This window comes from Antechinus flavipes, chromosome 3 (genome assembly GCF_016432865.1).
Source record: "Antechinus flavipes isolate AdamAnt ecotype Samford, QLD, Australia chromosome 3, AdamAnt_v2, whole genome shotgun sequence".
Lineage (NCBI taxonomy): Eukaryota > Metazoa > Chordata > Mammalia > Dasyuromorphia > Dasyuridae > Antechinus > Antechinus flavipes.
The window spans coordinates 400,488,004-400,511,595 of NC_067400.1; the positions used below are offsets into that span (position 1 = coordinate 400,488,004).

Genomic DNA, 23,592 nt, shown 5'->3' on the forward strand with positions numbered 1-23,592 from the left:
GAGTCATTATAAAAACAAGTTCATGGGCTCTAGCCTAAGAACACCTGCTTTCATGCATTTTTCATGTTACTGGATCAGAAATCTCACTTTTTATTTTCAGATTAAGTCTGAATAGAATGATTCCTATTAGGAAACGCCCAATAGGGACTTCAAGTAACTATGTAATTTACCATAGTTTCAATTTATTTTAAACAAAAGCTAGTTAGCATTTGACTAGCTTACAACTCAATTTATTTTAGATTTGACCAAACTTCATGGCCATGATCCAGGATTTTATGGTAATTTGGATAGTCAATAGAGGCAATGTCTACATATGTGATACAAGCTTACTTAGAAAACTATTCCAATTAAAGCCTTCAGCTGAACAGATTAGTTGAATCTCCCTGTGTGAAAAGATCATTAAGAATGCCTGACCTTCTGTGCCCAAAGGGCTATAAATAAATTCATGCGCATCCTTTGATTTAACAACACCATTACTAGGCATGAATACTAAAAGAGACTTTTTAAAAAAGTAAATGACCTATATGTGCAAAAAATATTCATATTAGCTCTCTTCTCAGGATGAAAAAAGAAGGAAATTGAGAGGATGCCCATCAATTGAGGAATGGCTCAATAAACTATGGTATGTATTTGTAGTGGAATATTGGTATTCTATGGGAAATGATGAACACAGGATCATCTCAGGGAAAAAAAAACCTGGAAAGTTTTCCATAAACTCAAGTGAAGTGAAATGTACTGTATACAAAACAATAGCAATGTTATGGGGGTTAACAACTATAAATGATTTTGCTATTCTCAGCAGTACAATCATCCACAACTATTCTGAAGTTTTTATGATGAAAAATCCTATCCATACCCTAAAAAGGAACTGATTGTGCCTGAATACAGATTGAAGCATTGTTTCTTTTTCTCTCTCTCTTTTTAATTTAATTTGTCTTGAGGATTTTTATTTTCATTAGGATGGGAGATCGATATTTTCTTTCACAACTTGACTTTATGGAAATAATTTACATAACTATATTTGTGATGTAGATGGGGATAAGGGTGAGAACTTAGAACTCAAAAATTTTAAAAAGAAAAGAAATATTTTTTTTTGTTTTGAATGTAATTGGGGGAAATAATAAATAAATTTTTTTAAAAGAATACCTTCCAAGTAAAACTTTGGTGACTGGTTGGACTGAAAGTTATAGTTACAATGATTTTTGAGTTACTGTGTACATAAGCATACACTTAGTCAATATAATCATTTGGTCTTTGGTCTGAAGAAGTTCAGAAAATAAGAGTCAAATTTCATCATTTAACTTTTGACTCTCTTAAGCAATGATATTTCATCTAATATGCTACCAATCTTTAATTTTGATATATTCCTAGTGAATGAATCTACTTTTCCAATCCCTATAATCTAAAAGCAATGATCAAGTTATAAAATGTAAATTTTGACGAAGAAAAAATGCAGAAGAATCAAATTTATTTAATAAGGATAACAAGTATATAAAAGTACAAAGTATATTTTACTTTTTAGGGAATGGTGAAAACAGAATAGATCAGAAATAATGGTAGGTATTTGTAATGAAGAAGGTGGAAATTCCCTTCATTTATTATGAGGTAATGTAAAAGAAAATGATGCATTACTAATTTTTTCATGTTATTTTATTATCTTTAATGAACTGCTTGACATTTTACAAATCTTCAATTACCAGTTTACTATCAATACAATATTATTTATAATAAATACACTGAAATGTGAAAAGACACTTCTGATAAAAATACAAAAGATAGAAACACTTAGAAAGTAGGATTCATAACATCAGTACCAGGTCTGAAATAGAAGGACAGTGAAACCTTTTTTTTTTTTTTTGACATGGGTGTAGTTGACCAAACTTTTATTATATGATTTTTTTATTATATGACACAGGCTTTTATTATATGATACAATTATGATGGGTCAAATAAAGGGACCCATGATATGTCCTGATCTTTGTAATAATGAGCCATATTGTAAGAGAGTTCCATCACACAAAATGTTTTGAAAATGATTGCCAAAGCAAGGAACTATTTTTTTTCTGAGATTTTGGTAAGCTTCATCATGCTTTATTGTGCATTAAAAAGGGCCTAATTCCCCATTCTACTTCAAAAATGTTGTAAAAATATATTTTATAAAGGCTCAAGATCATAATATGTATCAAAACAATACATATTGCTGTGCTTATTAAGTGGATCCATCAGTTAATTGAGGGATAGTTTATTTGTTAAAGATATATCTGAAGTATGTACAAATGTTCAAGAAATGTTAATAGTGTGTGACCAAAATTAATAACTCCCTGGAGATTTTCCATTTAAAATATTGAGAAAGTTTTAAGTATCATATGTGGGATTGACATTTTGTCATTTGAAGAAAGGGTAGATGGCTTCAGGTTTGTCTTTTTTTCTTTTATTTTGTTTTTTAACAGGAGAGTATGTATTGCTTTCAAATGAAAGCTTATAATGTCTTTATCATTAAAATGAATATATCACCAAGATCTTTAACAAAAATAAGCTGCCAAAATTTAAACCCAGAACAAAATGGGCAGGGTACCTTTAAGAAAAAAAAAGAAAGAAAGAAAGAAAATGCATCTCCAAAACAGATAGCCTTTCAAGAAAGGTCCTTGACTTTTTATCCTCCTTGCCCTTACAAACAAATGAACAATCTGAATGATAGTCTGCCTGGTGTGTCCTTTCAAAAAACTCAGGTCCTGAGTTAAGTTCACCCAGACAGCATTATATTGATACTTTGTTGCTAAAATGGAAAATTAGGTTTTTTTGTGTAAAAAAGGGAAAAATAATTCTGCTCAAATGATTGAATAGATGCAATTTTATGTATAATTTTAAACTTCATTCCAATATGAACAATCTGTCAACATTTATTAGATCAGAAAAAAATAAGCACAGAGAGTACAAGAAAGGGGAGTTAAATATTACCTACATGGAAAATTCACTGTTCCAACATGAAACATTAGATTTTGTCTTTTTTAAAAATTAGCTTTAAAAAAAAGAAAGAAAATTTCCAGTTGAGTGATGATATTTTGGCTAACAGAAAAAACAAATGCATTTTTTAAAATTTTGTTGTGTTCTTCTGATAAAATGTATTTATATTAAAGGCACTTCAGCATAGTATTAACTCCTTGACCTTTTTTCATGCTATAATCATTTAAGTTACTTGAATGCATCTTCCAAATCAGTGACAAATGATGAACATTCACTAGTTGTAGATGTTAGTCTAGTTTAAGTCTAAAACTTAAGTTTAAGGATTATCCAAGGCAATTAACACTTGAACTGGATGAAACAGTATCTATGATAAAAACCGATTCCACATGTTTTCTAAGAGCTTTGTTATTCAGGAAAATATATCAAAATAAAATTGTTATCAGAAAGTTGGTCAAAAGTGGAGATAAATCTGGAAATGTATCATCTTGGGACATGAGTTAATGTCACCCATTTCATTTAAGTCCTTATCCATTCTGCCATATTTTTATTTTGTTGGATTGTCTAGTCCATTCATATTTAAAGTTATAGCATCAGACCTCTGTTATCCTTCATTGATTTCCTTAGCATTGCTTTTATTTTATTTTTTTTAATTTCCCTTCCTTATTTTGTCACAAATTCAATGCTGGGTTGTTTCTCTATTTGCTCTAATGTTAACTGACATGATTTAGAACCAAGAAGTCAACAAAATTTGAGTTTTTTGTTATCTTAGAGAAAAGGAGATTCCAGATATTTTATTATCTCAGGAAATTTTAAAAAAGATCAATTTATGGTACTTAACATGGATTATCTAATTTTATGATGGCTGAGAACTGAATTAAAAGATAGCTTGGGCAAGCTACAAAACAGTTGTTCTATCATACTGCAGCATAAATCCTTCAAATAATGAAAGGCATTTTGATATGACACTTCTAAAATGGAGACATCATTTCAAAAATATTTTGGACTTCTGATGATTCAGAATGAAAATTCCTCCACTATTGTGAAATTTTTAAACACATTTGATGAATATCAACTAAATGTTTTGAATACATAACTAATATGTTAAGGATATTTTTAGAGTATATGGAAAACAGCATAATTTTTTCTGCTAGCCAAGACACAATATCCCACTCTGAGAAAATTAGTTTTTCCACAGTATTTCAAAAGATTATTTTCTTCTTTTAAATAAAAATTTCTAAGTTGAATTTCTTGTGTTCATGAAAAGCTTTTCATTGATTGAGACTATAACTTGACTATCTCATGATGGCTGAGTTTGAAGGAGTTTAAATAATACATTCTTTCAGAAACTCATTTTTATCATTGAGGAAATAAACATAGTAAAAGAAAACTTAACTTGAAATTGCTTGGAAAGAAACTCAATTTGGAAAAGAAATTCCATTTGAAACTGCTTGGGGGAAAGAAAACTCCTTGACATTTACCTCAATTCACTCATCAAGAGAAAAAGAGAAAGAATAATCATAATTGTTATTTTCAATTATCAAAATACAGGGCATTTCCCTCTCTAAGCAGATTCTACCAAGTAATCACTGATCCAACTTAGGTGAATTAGGGGTGGGATTAGTTTGAGGAATGATACACTATACATAGTGTTAATCACACTAAAGAAAATTATGTCTCACTTTTAAACTCTAGAATAATATCAGTCCAAAACATCTATCATTATATTTCAAAGCATAGGCAGAGAACAAGGTGATAGGGCTGTGGGCATTTTACAAGAAAGCAATGATTGCAGATGGAAATATTTTTAAATATTATGGATAGTAATTCCAGGCAAGGGTAACATTTTGGGAATCACTTAAGGAGCACACATTTGTCAGTCTAAGCAGAATGCCTGCAATATGAATACATTGAGGCTATTTTATAATTTGAACTTCCTCAAACTCATCACTAACAAAAGAAAACAATCAGAAAGTAAAAGATATTGGCAACAAAGCTTTCCTCAGTGCTTTTTTTTCTGAGTAGGAAATTAATATTGTACATTTTACATCTGTTACTCCTTTAAAATCATAGCTTCAGTTCTTACCTTGAACTATATATGTTACTAACAAATAGCTCAGCCTCATTTGCTCTTTACAGAAATCACATTCCATTTAACAAGAGTTAAGATAACTCTGTAGCTATCAGGTAAAGTGATAATCTTAATGGGTTAATTTATGGAAATAAGTGGTCTTTCCTCTCTCTTCTTCCAGATATTAGTTTTACTATCTTTTTTTGCCAATGGGGTTCTGCCTCTTTTTTTAGTAGGGGACATACTGGCTTCCAAATCTTCAGCTATGTTTTTTCTTCTTGGTGATTCTTCCATAGGCTGCTCCATGATTGTCCCACTCCCTCCATCTAGAATGTGCCTTAAAGCTGGATCCTCAGGAGAGCAAACAGTGGTTCCACTTTCACTGCTGCTGAGATCTAAATCTTCTAAATAAAGAATCTTAGGTTGATGCATGCTTTTGATGAATGTTTTCTCCCTCTCAAGTTTTCGATTAGAGTGATGCTCATTCATGTCAACTCCAGAGTCTAGACTGGTGTCATTACTTTGTGTTCTTCTTCCCTTTTTCAGATCTATAAAGGAATGCCTCACTTGAGCAATTGGCTTCCCGTCCAGAGAAACAAACCAGGCTCTGGGATGTGGTGAGGGCTTTCCTTTGGACAATTCTAATAGTGTCTGTTCTGAAATGCCTTGAAGTTCTGATGAAAATGGAGTCATTACAACAGCTTCATTCAATGTCCCTGGAACAGAGACTGATTCTAATAAACTATTAGAATATCTACTCCAGTCTGAAGTTTGGGAAGGTAAGCTTTGTTGAACTTCAGGTGTCACTTTTTCCTCTCTTGTGGCAGGGGGCTGCAAATGAGAATGTACTGGCATTTTGGGTAATGTCTGGGTATAGTTTTCTCGGTTTACTGGCTCCATCAGTTGGCCATAGACTACCTGTCCCTTTCTTGGCAAAGTAGCTGACTTAGCAGAATGTATCTGTTCTGGAGAATGAAAAAGGTCAGATGTTTGAAGGATAGCTATTGGCTGGCTGTAGATATGCATCAATTGTTCGGGTATATGAGAAAGCCCATATAGTTCTTCATTTACTGAAATATACCTGTTTTGTTCTTGAATATCACCTGTAGATGGAGAAACATTACTATTATTGCGTTTTGGTTGTACAGTCTGTCTGGATGTAGCATTGTGCTCTAAAGACTGACTTGAGTTTCTTGAATGACTTTTCTGATTGGCTGCCAAAAATGAAACTTCTTCATTGTAGATTTTAAAACTGTCCCGAGTTTTCACTGTAGAGACTTTGTCTTCAGGTTCTAACTTTATAGAATCCATTTTGCGAGGACTGTATGGAGAATTCTTAGAGTGGTACAACTGTAATCTGTCCTCAACTTTTAATGAACCCTTCACTGAACTTGCATGGTTTATGTGACTTGTTGATGTGGTCTGGTCTTTCTTAAGAACCTCAAGTCTAGTGGCATTTCTTTCCCTTTTATGTGATCCACCACATTTATCCCTATTTTGAGAGAAAACACAAATAATTGTTTAGAAGTACTCAAGTAAAAAAATCTGCTATTTAAATAAGAATCTTCAAAATAAGATATTTAGAAAATAATGAGTCATATTTGAATTATACAAATTTTATATTTTTTAAAAAATCACATATTAAAAAAGCAATGTCTTCATTATGCTTCTATTTTGCCAAAGGTCTACATTTACTGATATACTAAACATGTTGAAAGTAAAACAGGTAATTTAAAAAGTTTAAAAAGAATTATTGAAAATTATGTTTTTCTGAGTGTTTATTAATGCTCTCACATTAATCAATTTTATTCTTACCTGCAATAACAAAGAAGAACAGCAAAAAAGCCAATTAGAATGATGACTGTACCTCCCAATATGGCTGTGAGAAATACAGTGTGGTAGGCAGTGATATCCTTGGAAACTTCACTTACAAATGAACCTAAAATATTTAACACAAATATACACATGTAAAAATAATTTTAACAAAATATAATTCATCCAGTGCCAAGTTTTTCTCAATTAGACCATCTCCTATGACCTTAAACATTCCTTATATAAAGTTTCTCATCTAACTTTCTGTTTAATCTTTTACTATCTCATTTTTTCACAATTTTTAAGAAATAATAAAATAACACATTGACATATGTGTGTCAGTATAAGAATTACACTAATGTTATATTTAACATATTATAAAAATTAAATTAAAATATTATTCACTGAGTCAGATCATAACAGGAATTCTCTATTCAGAGCCCCAATAAATGCCATTTCACTAAGGGTTATAAATAACTCAGCCATACAGTAATCTTTTGAAAGGAAATGAACAACAATATGAATTGCTTTACTCTTCAAGGCTTCTGATCAAATATGGTCTAGTTGGTGAAATTGTGAATACATCCAACCATTCTGGAGGGCAATTTGGAGATATGCTCAAAAAGTTATCAAACTGTGCATACCCTTTGATCCAGCAGTATTACTACTGGGCTTATATCCCAAAGAGATCATAAAGAAGGGAAAGGGACCTGTATGTGCACGAATGTTTGTGGTAGCCCTCTTTGTAGTGGCCAGAAACTGGAAATTGAGTAAATACCCATCAATTGGAGAATGGCTGAATAAATTGTGGTATATGAATATTATGGAATGTTATTGTTCGGTAAGAAATGACCAAGAGGATGATTTCAGAAAGGCCTGGAGAGACTTACACGAACTGATGCTGAGTGAAATGAGCAGGGCCAAGAGATCATTATATACTTCAACAATAATACTATATGATGATCAATTCTGTTGGACCTGACCATCTTCAGCAATAGATGAACCAAATCAGTTCCAATGGAGCAGTAATGAACTAAACCAGTTACACCCAGCAAAAGAACTCTGGGAGATGATTATGAACCATTACATTGAATTCCAAATCCCTATATTTTTGCCTGCTGGCATTTTGGATTTCCTACACAGGCTAATTGTACAATATTTCAGAGTCTGATTCTTTTTGTACAGCAAAATAACGGTTTGGTCATGTATACTTATTTTGTATTTAATTTATATACTTTAATATATTTAACATCTACTAGTCATCCTGCCATCTAAGGGAGGAGGTGGGGGGAAAGAGGGGAAAAATTGGAACAAAAGGTTTGGCAATTGTCAATGCTGTAAAATTACCCATGCATATGACTTGTAAATAAAAGCTATTAAACAAAAAAGAATAATTACTCAGTACTCAAGTACTAACCAAGTTTGAGAAAGTCAACATTATCACCACATAAATCAATCAGTATTTATTTATTAAGCACCTACTATTTGCTTCATAGTGGAAGGCAGAAATTAATAAGCATTTATTAAGCATCTAGTATTTGTCATGCCTTAAGTTCTTTACCAATATTATCTCATTTTATCTTCACAACAACCCTGATAACTAAGTGCTATTATGATCCCCATCTTATAAATGTGGAAACTATGGCAGAGAAAAGTTAAGTGACTTGCCCAGGGTAACACAGGTAGTGTCTGAAACTGAACTGGAACTCAGCTCTTCCTGATTCCAGAACTAGCACCTTACCTGCTATCAATTAGCTGTCATCAATGTTTATCCAAACCAAGTAAAGACATATAAACTCCTCTGTACTGAAAATACTTACCCAAGTCAAGTGTAATAGAAAAATGGATTTCTTTATTAATAAGCAAAATATAGGGGGAGGAATGGAGAAATATGACATTCATGAGGCATTCACCTCTTGGCTCTCCTCCACCTGTGTTCTTAATTACAAAATTGAGGTAGTGACTTAATTTTTTTACATAATATGAAGGCTAACTATTCATCTACATAGAATCCCTAGCCCATTTAAGGAACTGATTTAACCCAAAATCTGGGATAAGAAAGCAGTGATCAGAAACTGTGTGATAAAAAGGGAAAAATAGACAAAACAAAGGGAATAACATATAAAGAAAGAAGAGAAGTAAGCATGTAGAAAAATGAAAATATATTTTATATTTACACCAGTCAGGTCCAATCCTTAGAAAGGAGAAAACTGGTCTATCTTCATTCAGGACTTAATAAATTTATTTATTTCTTAAAATTACATTTTTCCTTTAAAAAGACTACTTACCCTTGATATTATTTTAATCTATTTATTATGCTTAACACTTATTTTCAGTTTCAAGAAAATTTCTAATTTTGATAAAAGACAGATTTTGAGACAACTGACTTTTTCCCCCTCTCATGCTAGTTTATTTTTTTTTATTTTTTTATTATAGCTTTTTATTTACTAGATATATGCATGGGTAATTTTTCAGTATTAACAATTGCAAAACCTTTTGTTCCAATTTTTCCCCTCCTTTCCCCACCTTCTCCCCCCGATGGCAGGTTGATCAATACATGTTAAATATGTTTTAGTATAAGTTAAATACAATATATGTATACATGTCCATACAGTTATTTTGCTATACAAAAAGAATCAGACTTTGAAATAGTGTACAATTAACTCAAGAAGGAAATAAAAAATGCAGGTAGACAAAAATAGAGGGATTGGGAATTCCATGTAGTGGTTCACATTCATTTCCCAGAGTTCTTTCGCTGGGTGTAGCTGGTTCAATTCATAACTGCTCTATTGGAACTGATTTGGTTCATCTCATTGTTAAAGAGGGCCACGTCCATCAGAAATGATCATCATATAGTATTGTTGTTGAAATATATAATGGTTTCCTGGTCCTGCTCATTTCACTCAGTATCAGTTCATGTAAGTCTCTCTGACCTTTCTGAAATCATCTTGCTGGTCATTTCTTACAGAACAATAATATTCCATAATATTTATATACCACAATTTATTCAGCCATTCTCCAATTGATAGGCATCCACTCAGTTTCTGGCCACTACAAAGAGGGCAAGGCAACTGGCTTTTAAACCATTGGCTCAAATATAACTAAAGTGATGCTGAATGTATGAGCATTTCTATTAATACCAGAATTATTTTTAATTCAGTTATTAGAGTGTTAAAAGTATATGCACTGCAATATATATTGTTAGAACTAGTCAAGACCTTAAATATCACTTAGTTAAAACCTCTCCTTTCACAAAGAAAGAAAGGGCCATGAAAACACTGGCAGATTTCACAAGGTTATTCATCTGTTTAGTAGTTTAGCCAAGGCCAGACTTCAGCTTTCATTACTCTTCAAAGTCCCTTTCATTAGATTGTGCTAAATGTGGAATTAAAATAGAATAAAATAGTGGCGGGGAAAGCCTCAATTTGAGAGTCAGCATTCACATTTAGACTCTGACACCTACCAGCTGTATGACATTGAGCAAATCAGGTCACTCCTCTAGGCCTCTACATTCTGACAACTGTAAAATTAAGTAATTGGACTCAATGATTTCTGAGGTCTCTTACAAGTCTCAATCCTAGGGAGATGGGTTAAATATCCTCTTACTATGTAGTAAGTGCATATATAATATGTGCATTTGATAAACGCTTATTGAACTGTTGAACAGAAATGACTTTTCAAGTGACAAGTCAATATGAATGAATTGCTTTTATGTTTTTGCTTTTATGAATACTTTCAATTCCCACAAAATCATCTTACAGGGGATAAGCTGAAAGCTACATTTAAAAGTGAATACTAAAATAGAACTTTCACCTGCTTCAGAATACTGTATCTTCCATAATTTATAACCTCATCTTCTTTAAGTTGATTATTGTAAATCTGTTTTTAGTTAGTGTCATATTTGCCTATAAACCTTGCCTATTCCTCATGGTATTTGAATTAAAAATTAAATGTCTTGGATCTAAAATAGTAATAAAATCAAATGAAATATTAATTACTCTTTTCATCAAAATTTTATTACATTAGCAAATCAGGATTTGTGTATGGTCAGACAGCTGGGAAGACTCCATATTATTTTGCATAAATAAATACCAAAGACAATCACCTCCTGGGTTTGTATCAAATAGCTTTTTAAAAATGCTGACTTCAAATGATGAAAAGAAAAATTATCTCTTTTGATCACATTAGATTAATGGACAAATATCAACAATTGGGCTGATAACTGTTGGCCTCACAAAATAGTTTTTATTTTCTTTTGTTTTTTAGAAGAAATCAGATCTCCGCTATAATAAGCTGAATCTTTTATCTTGGTGTTTTTTCTGACTTATTCTTTTTATTGGAAAGAATGTCAATATAAGTAAGGGGAAAAATAAAACAGAATTTTTATTAAAAAAATTTATTGAAGACCCAGGAAAAGCCCTCTACTAACATATTATAAAATAATTATTTAGTGGAATACTTTAGAGATAAATTTAAAATCTTGGGTTTTTTTCTAATCTTAGCAATTTTAAATTTTGTTGTACTCTTTTTCATTACACAAGCAAATCTGAATGTGAGAAGGAATTTTTGTTTTTACTTTAAAACTCATAACTAAGTGAAATCTTCTTAAGACAGATGTTACAAAAGACTGACCAAAAGTAGAACAGGCTGCCTTAGGAGATTCAAGTGCCCCATTATTGGAGTCTTTCAAGCAGAGTTTGTATTATTATATTAATAATAATACAATTATTCAAAATAATGTTGAGGTCAGAGAGGTAGTTAAACCCAAGACAGAACTCAGGTCTACTTCAATTCAATGTCCTTTCCTCTAAATTCCAATGATTTTTTTTTAATGTGTAACTACACTGAGTATATTAAGTCAGATTATGTTCAAACTAAGATAATATTTGTTTTATCTGGATTCAAACAACTAATTTTTAGATTGCTTTATTCACGGTCAAGGAACAACCAACATGAACAAGTATAAAAATGATTTGTTAGCACTGAATTTCTCTTTGCTTTTTAAAGTATTACCTCTGCTTCCAGGAAGTGGTGCTGCAATCCAGTAGCCTAAATGTGGAGCCATATATGTCCACACTAAATGGTCATTAAATTTCTTGACCATTCCCAAGCCACGATTTGCCCAAGCACCTGGGAAAAAAAAACAAAACAAATAAACTATAGTTAGGTAGGAGCCTGATACAGAGCCTTTTACTTTTAAAGTATCTTTATAAAAATAATAGTTACACATATTTTAGAGTTGGTAGAACAAATATCTGAGATTAAATGTCATTTCAATATATCAAAACAGTTTTTTCAGAGTATTCTAAAAAATTCGAATTATACAACATGAATTTGGGAGGATTACCTCTAATTTGAAGCATTTATTCTTGGATAGATGAGATACTGACGCTTTGGGGAAAAGCTATGCTTTTTTAGCTATGCCCAAGAAGAATCCTATTCAATATCTAAATAGCATTTAAATTAGACCTATTTAGATGTCAGAAGGTTATAGATGCAGAGCTAATGTAGTTCAATGTGATGACCGCGTATTTAAAAACAGCTGGAGTCAGGAATTCAGGTTAGGGGAAAATCTTCGATTTTTATTCTTTGTGGAGGTGAAAAAGGATCGAGATCACAATGTGAGCAGCTGTGACAAGAAGCCAGCCAGCAGAGGTGAAAGGGGATCGCGATAGCAATGTGGGCAGCTGCAACAAGACACCAGCTAGCAGTCTCTTCCACCTCTCTCTCTCTGCCCCTCTGCTTCCACTCACCAAAATCATCATTTCCTATACAACACATCAGGACTTGCACAAAGAGTGGGGGGGGGCATTCTTTTTCCAAGCATATATATTAATAGAGTATGGTCCAATTACTATTTAGCCTCAAGTGCTTGGGACCTCAGTGCATCAACTTGAGCTTCAGCCCATTATAGTTCAACACTCTCATTTTACAAAAGATGAAACTCAGACACAGAGAGGTTAAATGACTTGCTCAAGGGGTTATAGAACTTGAAAGTATCTGAGACTGACTTTGAACTCAGGTATTTCTGACTCCAGTTTCTATGTTCACACATAAATGTTATTTATACACACCTGTCAGACTGGTTAGAATGACAGGGAAAGATAATGCGGAATGTTGGAAGGGATGTGGGAAAACAGGGACACTAATACATTGTTGGTGGAATTGTAAACACATCCAGCCATTCTGGAGAGCAACTTGGATCTATGCTCAAAAAGTTATCAAACTGTGCATACCCTTTGATCCAGCAGTGCTACTACTGGGCTTTTATCCCAAAGAGATACTAAAGAAGGGAAAGGGACCTGTATGTGCACAAATGTTTGTGGCAGCCCTTTTTGTCGTGGCCAGAAACTGGAAACTGAGTAGATGCCCATCAATTGGAGAATGGCTAAATAAATTATGGTATATGAATAATATGAAATATTATTGTTCGGTAAGAAACAACCAACAGGATGATTTCAGAAAGGCCTGGAGAGACTTACAGGAACTGATGCTGAGTGAAACAAGTAGGGCCAGGAGATCATTATATACTTCAACAACAATACTATATGATGACCAATTTTGATGGACCTGGACATCCTCAGCAATGAGATGAACCAAACCAGTTCCAATGGAGCAGTAATGAACTGAACCAGCTACGCCCAGCGAAAGAACTCTGGGAGATGATAAGAACCACTACACAGAATTCCCAATCCCTCTATTTTTGCCTGCCTGCATTTTAGATTTCCTTCACAGGCTAATTGTACAATATTTCAGAGTTCAATTCTTTTTGTACAGCAAAATAACGGTTTGATCATGTATATTTATTGTGTATCTAATTTATACTTTAATATATTTAACATCTACTGGTCATCCTGCCATCTAGGGGAAGGGGTGGGGGGAGAGGAGGGGAAAAATTGGAACAAAAAGTTTGGCAACTGTCAATGCTGTAAAATTACCCATACATATAACCTGTAAATAAAAGGCTATTAAAAAAAGAGACAAAAAAAAAAACCAACCAAATATATGTATGGGTTTTAAATAGAAAAAAATGTCATTTAATCATTTATGTTTAATTGTGGGTTTACATCTGTGGTTTTTGAAGATCTCAATAAACAATCCCTTGATGTCTTATAGGTGATGATTTGCTTCCTTGCTATGTTTTGTATATGTAGATAGATATATATATATATATCTATCTACATATACATATATATGTACATTTTATATATATATATATATATATATATATATATATATATGTATGTCATACATATATAAAACATTGTAAATATTTGTTTAAAGAGCCTAAATTTATTATTTTGCTTCATTCTGGTAATAAAATAAAGTACATATCTTTCTAAGCCCATTGATATCCAGTGGGGTTTTGCTGTATTAAAAGGGAGAGACAGAGACAGAGAGAGGTATATATATATATATATATATATATATATATATGCATATTTTTCTCCATAAATATCAGTGATAGAAGGAGACAGAGATTTAGTAAATTTTTTTGGGGGGGAGACAGATGTTGGAAATAAAATTTTTCTTAGATGTCATGTTATGTATTAACAACATTTAGCAAAAACTAAATGCTCAATAAATAGCTGTTTTTTTAAAATTAACAATTTGCTAACGATTTACAAAGCACTATACAAACAAAAAAAAATCTTATTTTTATATATTGAAATTTTTTTATATACTGAAATACTTTTATATATGCTTATATATTTTATATACTGAAATATTTATATATTTTATATACTGAAGTATTTTATTTTATATATTGAATACTATATTTTATATACTGAAAAATGATAAAATGTATATTATTACTGAAGTGTTATGCTATAAGCTATAACCTAATCTGTTTTAAAAGACATTTAGTGCTTCATATTTCTTAGCCTGTAGAGTCCACTTACCCGTTTTCATATCAAATGTCCAAGCAGGTAGAGCATCCCCTGACTTTGCAGTGGTTGGGTCTAGGAGGGGGAGAGTAATTTGAATGGAGCCATCCACATTTACTTCTTTTCCACCAGAGTATATATTCACACATATTGCAGCAAGAGGAGTCAATTCAATACTTTTAAAACCTAAAAACAGAAGACCTTTTTTTCTTACTTGGAGTATCAAACATTTAATGTTAAAGGCAATATGGAAAAGCAAAGCTAAGAACCAAGATATCAAATCCTTCTAATTTGTCAAAAGTTTTGTTTTTATTCCCAGTAAGTTCATACAAACCCAACTTTTATCCTTGCATTACAAGGACAAGTTTGCATAATATTTGATGATTTGAAATTAAAATGTTAAATTGCTAAATTCAGTAATTAACAAAAAAAATGGGCTATATTTGAAACCTGGTGAACCTCTCCTGATAGACTGCATCTTTTGATTATTTTACTACCCATAGAACTGATATTGTTATGTACTAAGATTTTAAATTTGAAAAAAGGGATTAATAGGACATTTGCCAATATACTAATGACATTCAACTGTGTTAGAAGTTTTTCCATATTTTATCATAATGAGACCTTTTAAAATATTGGAAGATACATATTACTTCTACACAATCAGTAGAAAATGAGTTTTCCTTCATTATTTCCCTTTAATCATTCACACTGTCAAACAGAATAACACCACATATGTCAAACATTAAAAATAAATTATGTGATATGATTCTTGAAAAAGAGAAAGTTTTCAAGTACCTGCACAGAGATGTTTACTCAGAAGCCCTTTATTCCAAAAATTCATTTATATTGAACAAAAATTAACTTTCCCACAATCAGAATTCTCAATCTTAAACAGTAAAAATCACAGAAAACATATACAAAATATTATTTATAGTTTTTCAACATAAAATAATGCATTTTCCTTTTTAGCTCAACTCTTACCTCTTTGGCTCAAAAAGGGAGCCAAAATAACACTATTTAGATCATGAAGTTTTGAATGTTTATAACACTCACAATCATCTATGACAAAAATACCAATCACGATTCAGAAAAAGAATCAACAAAGTAATGAACTAAATTTGGGTTTTAAAATGATAAATTAAAACAAATATAAAATACTATATAGCCTACTGGATTATGCATTTTAGTATTTGGTGAAGTCAGGTATCTAGCTCTAGGATTTTCTTTTTTTCTTTTTTTTTTTTTCTTTATTAGCTATATCTAGAAGTAGTTTAATGCTCTCCCTGAAGCATAGTTTAGGGAGACTGCCTTACCACAACTCTCAGATTATATGAACCTAAAGAAGAGGCAGATAGAAATAGAATGTAGGAGGGGAAATGAGACATGAGTAGTAGGTACACAAAGTGGAAAGAAGTGAAAACAAAGAAAGCCTGCATATCTAGTAATATGACTCTGGTATCTTTACCTCCTTCAGATCCCTTCAGATATATACCATTTTCTCAATTTCCTGAAGACTGTATTATCTCCAACACTAATTTCTTTATTTCACTAATTTACTTCGTCTATACATATACTTTAACCATCTTTATTCTTTAGTGCCATTGTTAGTGACATATTTGAGCTTAAGTTTGATGGAATATTATCCTTGGTAATAAAAAAGTTTGTTATTTTAGCCTTTGCTAAGCTTTTCCATTTTTCTTCTTTTGTTCTTTATCAGTTTTTTGTCTTCAATGTCTTTGAGATGATTCTGCTTAGTTGAATCTATACAAACTTACTTGTTTTTATTTGCTTTATGAGATGATACTTTTCATAATTATTTATTTTCCTTTATAAAATTTTAAGCTTATGTTGCAAACCAGTGTTTCCTTTAACTGACATCTCTCTGTATGCAAGATAATCAAGTATTTGATTTCTTTTAGTTAGGAGAAGTGTATACTGCAATTTATTCTAAAATATTACAACCCATTAATCTCAAGTACATATTAAAAAAAACATTTTAACTGCCGTATGAGATTTGGGTGAAGTTATTTCTATAGATCTACCGTCTCAACAATGCTATTTACCCCATCAAATTAGGCTGCAACCCATTTCTGTCTTTTTATCCTATGCAATTCCTGATCATGTACTTACATAAAATTTTACCAAAAGGTTGAAGGCCTTCATGAAAGTATTTTTTTTTTTTGCGTAATGCAAATTTACATAAAGTAAGAACTATCTACTCCTTTAAGACAGATGCTGCTAACTCTTGTATGATCCTGATTATGGCTCCAAAATATTAGAATTGCTTCTGGTTGCTTATAATATTTTCTCTTTGATTTAGGAACTCTGGAATTTGGACACAATATTCCTAGAAGTTTTCATTTGGGAATCCCTTTTGGAAGTGATCAGTGGATTCCTTCAATATCTATTTTACCTTCTGGATGTAAGACATCGGGAATATTTTCTTTGATAATTTCTTGAAATATGATCTCTTTTTTATTATGGCTTTCAGATAGTTTAATCATTTTTCCAGGAAGATATTTCATATTTTCTTCTATTTTTTTCTTTTTATTGTTTCTTGATGTCTCATGGAATCATCTAATGTTTCCATTTACCCAATTATATTTATTTTTATTTTATTTTATTTTTTTTTTGCTGAGACAATTGGGGTTAAGTGACTTGCCAAGAGTAACACTGCCAGGAAGTGTTAAGTGACTGATGTCAGATTTGAACTCAAGTCTTCCTGACTTCAGGGCTGGTGCTATACCAACTCCCTCCAATTATAATTTTTAAAGAATTATTTTCTTTAGTGAGCTTTTGTATCTATTTTTTCCATTCAGGCAATTCTGCTTTTTAAGGAGTTCTTTTCTTCAGTGAATTTTTGGGCCTTTTTTTTTTTAACTATTAGGCCAATTCTGATTTTTATGGTATTATTTTATTCAGCATTCTAAATTTCCTGCCTATTTCTTGATTTTTGAATTCTGTGGTTGGACATTGTGATTACTGCTCTCCTGATCTGCATTCTGATCGTTACCAGGAAGATCTTGATACCCTGCAGCCAAAAATACTAGTGCTGCTTTTGACTGCAAAACTGAGCAGGTAGCTTACTCTTCTGGACAAGTATTACTCCTTTGGAACTGAAACCAGGGCCTCTACTCCCTTGTGCCCAAACACAAGTGATCTTCTGCACACCAAAATTGTAATTCAGAACTGTTTATAGGCAATAAAGTGCCAATTAGCTCCAGCTCTATTTGGGACCAGCAAAAGGTAACCTGTAATATCTAACATCTTGCTGTCTCTGGATTGCAGATGTTGCTGCTGCCTTCTCCAAGGCCTGTGCTGGGATACTGCAACTGTGTCTGTTCCAGGCAGGCCTCCAACCTAGTATCACAGGCCTCCCCTGCTGACATTCTTAGTTATGTTAGGCTGGAAAATCGTCCCACCTCAATCTTTTGTTATTTCTACTACTTCAAAATTTGATCTGAAGAGTGTTATTTTAAAGTTGTTTAGAGGGGAATGTTGGGAGAATTCAATTGGGCTGCTGCTTATACTCTGCCATTTTAGTCTGCTAAGAGTGTTTTAATATTTGGGAGGTATGATTATTCTATTCATCTGTTATCTCTCATTTGTAGTATAAAACCAACCCATATTCCTTTCCAGTCATGCATTTTTTCTAACGATTTTTATATAGAATTTCCTTGGTACAAATTATAATTGGAAATGTGTTACAGCTTGCTTATAGCCACTAAGTACAGATTAGAATCTAAGCAGTGATGTCTGAGAAGTAAAAGATGAGAATAAAAAGAGAAAAAAAGATATATTTTCTTTCTTAAGGTACTCTTTGGGCATCAAAAAACACTGGAATTGAAATTCGCATTAATTTCAAATGGAATTATAGCAAGTACTATAGGAAACCAATTGTACTTTTAGATAAAAAGGAAGGTTGACAGAGACATCTTGATAATAGATATGGGATTCAAGAATATATGAATTGCTCAACTTCAAATGTATACCTAAGCATATCTCTGCATTTACTTAAAAAGTATAAGTAATTTACTTATATCTTTATAATACATTTAAATCCAATTACAATACTAAAAAGAACACTGAATACCTGATTTATTAAGAAGAATTCCTGTTGTGTAAAGAAAGTTGTCTACTTTCAGAAACTGTTGTAGCACTGTAAGATAGCCCGTGACATTATTAATATGATGGCTGCTGGGAAGTTTAATTAAACCCTTTGGAAACTGCACACTTGGTTGAGATTTGGCATCTGGGGAAAAAATTAATTTAGCAAACAATAAAATTAACAAAATAAACCATTGAGTTAGAAACAAATGTAGAACAATGACATAGATTAGTGTTTATATTATGAATCACTCTTCTCCAAAATTTCTTTTCTTCTTTATTATTCTTATTAATTAGGAAAAGCAATAGCAAATGCCTTCTAAAAATGGAAAAACAATCTTTCCTAATTCCTAATTCAATCCAACTCTATGTATCAATGCTTTCTGTGGTAAATGAACATAACTTGTAGTTTGGGAGTAGATGTACCAAGTATTAGAATTTCATCAATGTTGAGAACTCACAATGTGAAAACAAACTTTTTCCCATGTAGATTGTCAGTTGGTTTCTAGCTTACAGTCTTAGAAAATTGCCAGGAAGCACTGAGAAATGAAATGGCTTGTCTATGGTCCCAGAACTAATATATGTTAAAGGCAGTTTTTGAATCCAGGTTATTTGACTCCTCAAGTGACTCCCTCTCCCTCACCACATATTGCCTCTGTGTCTTATACTTATGACCTATAAATGATTACTCTTTCATTGACTTTTCTCAATCTCAGGTTGCTTCACTCCAGAAGCTTTATTTTTCTTTGGAAGCAATAGGGTATATCGAAGAGAAGGCTGGTCTTGGAATTAGGGAGACCTAATTCTGCATTTGACACATTAGATATGTGACCATGGCTAAGTCACTTAATTTCTCAGAGGTCTAGTTAATTGGCTAAAAATATCCATAACAAGAAAATCACCCATTTGTAGTGGTGAAGGGAAGTTCCCAGATTGTGTAATTGCTTTGATAAAACCACAGGCCCAGATTCAAACAAACCCCTAAACCTATAAAAATACCCAATTATATACATATGTGTGTGTGTGTATGTATAGATAGATAGATAGACACATGATGATAGATAGATAGATAGATGATTTTCTAAAACTATAAACTACAGACAAATTGACAATCTGCTTGGAAGGAGTTTTCACAATGAGTTTTCAGTGTTGATGAAATATCAATGCTTGCCCCAACCATGCCCAAACTGAAAGTTACCTTTATTTATTCTAGAAAGCACTAATATATGCACAATATATATATTAAAGGGAAGTATAAAACACATTGGAAGATAGCCTAAAGACATTTGGTCTGCCCAATGTAGTTAATCTAGCCAGAAAAAAAAAGTGTATTTGTATTGAAGAGTTATATATTTGTCATATGTATTTTTTTTATCTCTGATAAAAACAATAATCATTTTCATACTCAAATAATGACTAAGAAAGCAATTGGCTTACCTCACAAAGCAAAAACAAAGAGCTTTAAGAATCCTGCATGAAAAGCTAAATAATCAGGATAAGTAAGCATACATTTTTTATTTTATTTTAATTTTTTTAATATTTTATTTTATTTTATTTAATAATAACTTTATATTGACAGAATCCATGCCAGGGTAATTTTTTTTACAACATTATCCCTTGCACTCATTTCTAAGCATACATTTTTTAAAAGAAGATACTCTCCTATTTCTTGATAATGCCTGGCCTACATATCTTATAACAATTTCAAAATTCAATTTAGAAATACTTGTTTGGAACTCAGAACAAAGTTTACGCTGGAGACAGTATAACACGTGGGTTTTAAGTTTTTAAGAAAGTTCATAAAAGATTTTAACTCACAAATAGATTGGGCAAATAATTAATATTGCTATAGGAGATAAATACCATTTACCATATTGTTTCTATATGCAAACTCATTCTGATATGTACTATGGGACCTTAGCAACAGCTAAGTTTAGCAGTAGAAGAAGAGACTTTGTCTCCTTGCATAAGTTATAATATGGGCATGGGATCCTAATGACCTATAGTCAGGAAAGAATAAAAAAAGAAAGAAAAGAGTTTAGACATCACTAACATCAACAATGGGGGTGTCCCAAACTTTTAGAAAAATTAAAGGAGACTTCCAACTAGTTCTTCACATAATCAAGAGAATCATTTGAGGGTATGGCATTCCTAAGTAAAATATTTTAAAGACAGCATATGCCTCACTCAATGGTAATGGGAGATAATTTACATAGGAAAAATATCCATTTTGCTATTTAGAATATGAAAAAAGTTACGAAAAATATCTAAAAGCTTTTAACTTTTATGCTGAATTCTACTGTATGGCTAACTTGTATATAAGTTATTCCTCTCCTTTTTTTATTAAAATGAACATTTTATTTTAATAATATGGTATTTTCCCAATTATATGAAAAGATGGTTTTCAACTTTCACTTTTGTAAGATTCTGAATTCCAAATTTTCTTCTCTCTACTGCCATCCCCAAAACAGCATGTAATTTGATATAGGGAATATGTGTGCATTCATTTTTAACATATCTCTATGAGACATGTGAGGAGGAAAAATCAGAATAAAAAGAAAAAAAAAACCAAAAGAAAGAAAAAACAAAAGAAAAAAGAGTGAAAATAGTATGTTTCAATCCACATTTTCTCCATAGTTCTCTCTCTGGATGAGGATGGCATTTTCCATCCAAAGTTTACTAAAACTGCCTGAGATCACTGAATTGCTAAGAAGAGCTAAGTCTATCATAGCTGATCATCACACACTCTTGCTGTTGCTGTGTACAATATTTTCTGGTTCTGTTTACTTCACTCAACATCATTGCATGTAAGTTTTTTTCAGGTTCTTATGAAATCATTCTGTTCATCATTACTTATAGAACAATAGTATTCTATCACATTCATATACCATAACTTCTTCAGCCATTCCCGAATTCATGGGCTTCCATTCATTTTCCAATCTATATATTAAAGGGAAGTATAAAACACATTGGAAGATAGCCTAAAGACATTTGGTCTGCCCAATGTAGTTAATCTAGCCAAAAAAAAGTGTATTTGTATTGAAGAGTTATATATTTGTCATATGTATTTTTTTATCTCTGATAAAAACAATAATCATTTTCATACTCAAATAATGACTAAGAAAGCAATTGGCTTACCTCACAAAGCAAAAACAATGAGCTTTAAGAATCCTGCACGAAAAGCTAAATAATCAGGATAAGTAAGCATACTTTTTTATTTTTTTAATATTTTATTTTATTTAATAATAACTTTATATTGACAATATTGACAAATTGTTCATATCTTTTGACTATTTATCAACTGAGAAATATAAGTCATTCCTCTTAATCCTTCACCTGAACATTTGACACCTTAGGAATGGAGCCAATTTCAACTAACCACTTAATATTTATCTCACATATCATGAAATGTACACTATCATTGGAATATAGATTTTTAAATGAAGAAATATCTGTAAATATGTCTAATACTAATTTTATCTATTCTGTTTACTGGTTTCCTAGATCTAATTAATTTAGTTTATTAATAAAGAATTTTAATTGCATAATAATAAGCATATTACATAAAAATTGAGGCATATTGTACTTACCAGATGATTTTCCAGTAACTAAAACAGTATCTTCAAATAGCCATATATTAGCTTGACTTTGAGGGAACAGTGAAAGTGTCACTGATGAATATACTGTGAAATGTAACACATTTAATATATTTTATTAAGTGAGAAAGTTGCAATATATTTAGTTCTGTTCCAACAGCTCTGAAAAGTGTTGAACAGATCAAGTGTATGACAAGAAAGTCAGACAACTGTAAAGTAAGGAAAAACAAGAATGCAAAATATGATGAATGGAGGCAAAAAAGGAAGATGAAGGCAAAGAAACAAATGAAAATTAATATCATGGCAATATTTACTAAAATTTGGTAGTTTATTTTCTATGGTATGTAAACTTATTCAAAAGTATTTAAGGCATATTATTTGAAATAAGATTTCCTTGTGTGGAATAGATAAGGGACTAGACTTGAAACATGAAAACTGATTTCAAACTCTATACTTCAGACACTAATTAAATATGTAATTCTGGGCACTTAATTTACTCTCTCTACATCTCAGAATCTTTAACTGTTAAAAAAAATGGGATTGGACTGAAAGGTCTGGAAGGTCCAAGAAGAACAAAATTTAATTAATTTTGCACATAATAATCCTACAAGTACTTGAAGGTAGCTATCTATTATGCTCCACCTAATTCTTTCCAACCCATTCTTGCTATTAATTTTCCTATGGCATTTATCATTCTAAATACCCTCTTATGGATAATATCAGATTGTCAATATTCTTCCTAAAATATGGGACCCACAATACTCTATTTTTCCTAATCCACAAACCATATACCAGCACTCTGAATTCTGTTTCTATCGATACATCTTTATTAGGTGGGTGCTATTATCATATCCATTTTACAGTTTAAGAAATATAGATTAAGTGATTTGCTTTGAGTCACACAACTAGCAGATGTTTAAGATAATTTTAATTCAGGTCTTCCTGATTCCAGGCCTGCATCTTATCCACTGTATCATTTAGCTGTCTAAGCTATCCAAGTTATAGATATATTGAAATATCTACAACAACAACAAAAAAAGTTAGTCTCTTCAAGGTGACTTCAACTTTTTCTTTGGATTATCAAACCAGTTCTGAAATAATTTAGCCCACATATTTGGTTTGTCCACAAGGATAGCTCAGAAAATTATGTATA

General features: G+C 31.7%; 1 protein-coding gene across 2 annotated transcripts in view; it reads right to left on the bottom strand.

Annotated features, from left to right (window-relative positions):
- Positions 1-1,632: 1,632 nt before the first annotated feature.
- Positions 1,633-23,592, bottom strand: part of FAM171B (family with sequence similarity 171 member B) — an 88,856-nt gene continuing 66,896 nt past the window's right edge. For both annotated transcript variants that reach the window (XM_051986055.1, XM_051986056.1), the window contains 6 exons: positions 22,434-22,526; positions 18,830-18,988; positions 14,749-14,919; positions 11,858-11,974; positions 6,848-6,971; positions 1,633-6,524 (listed from right to left, as the gene is read on the bottom strand). In XM_051986055.1, coding sequence (XP_051842015.1) covers positions 5,171-6,524; positions 6,848-6,971; positions 11,858-11,974; positions 14,749-14,919; positions 18,830-18,988; positions 22,434-22,526 — 2,018 coding nt within the window. In that variant the 3' untranslated portion in view covers positions 1,633-5,170. The remainder of the gene's footprint in view (positions 6,525-6,847; positions 6,972-11,857; positions 11,975-14,748; positions 14,920-18,829; positions 18,989-22,433; positions 22,527-23,592) is intronic.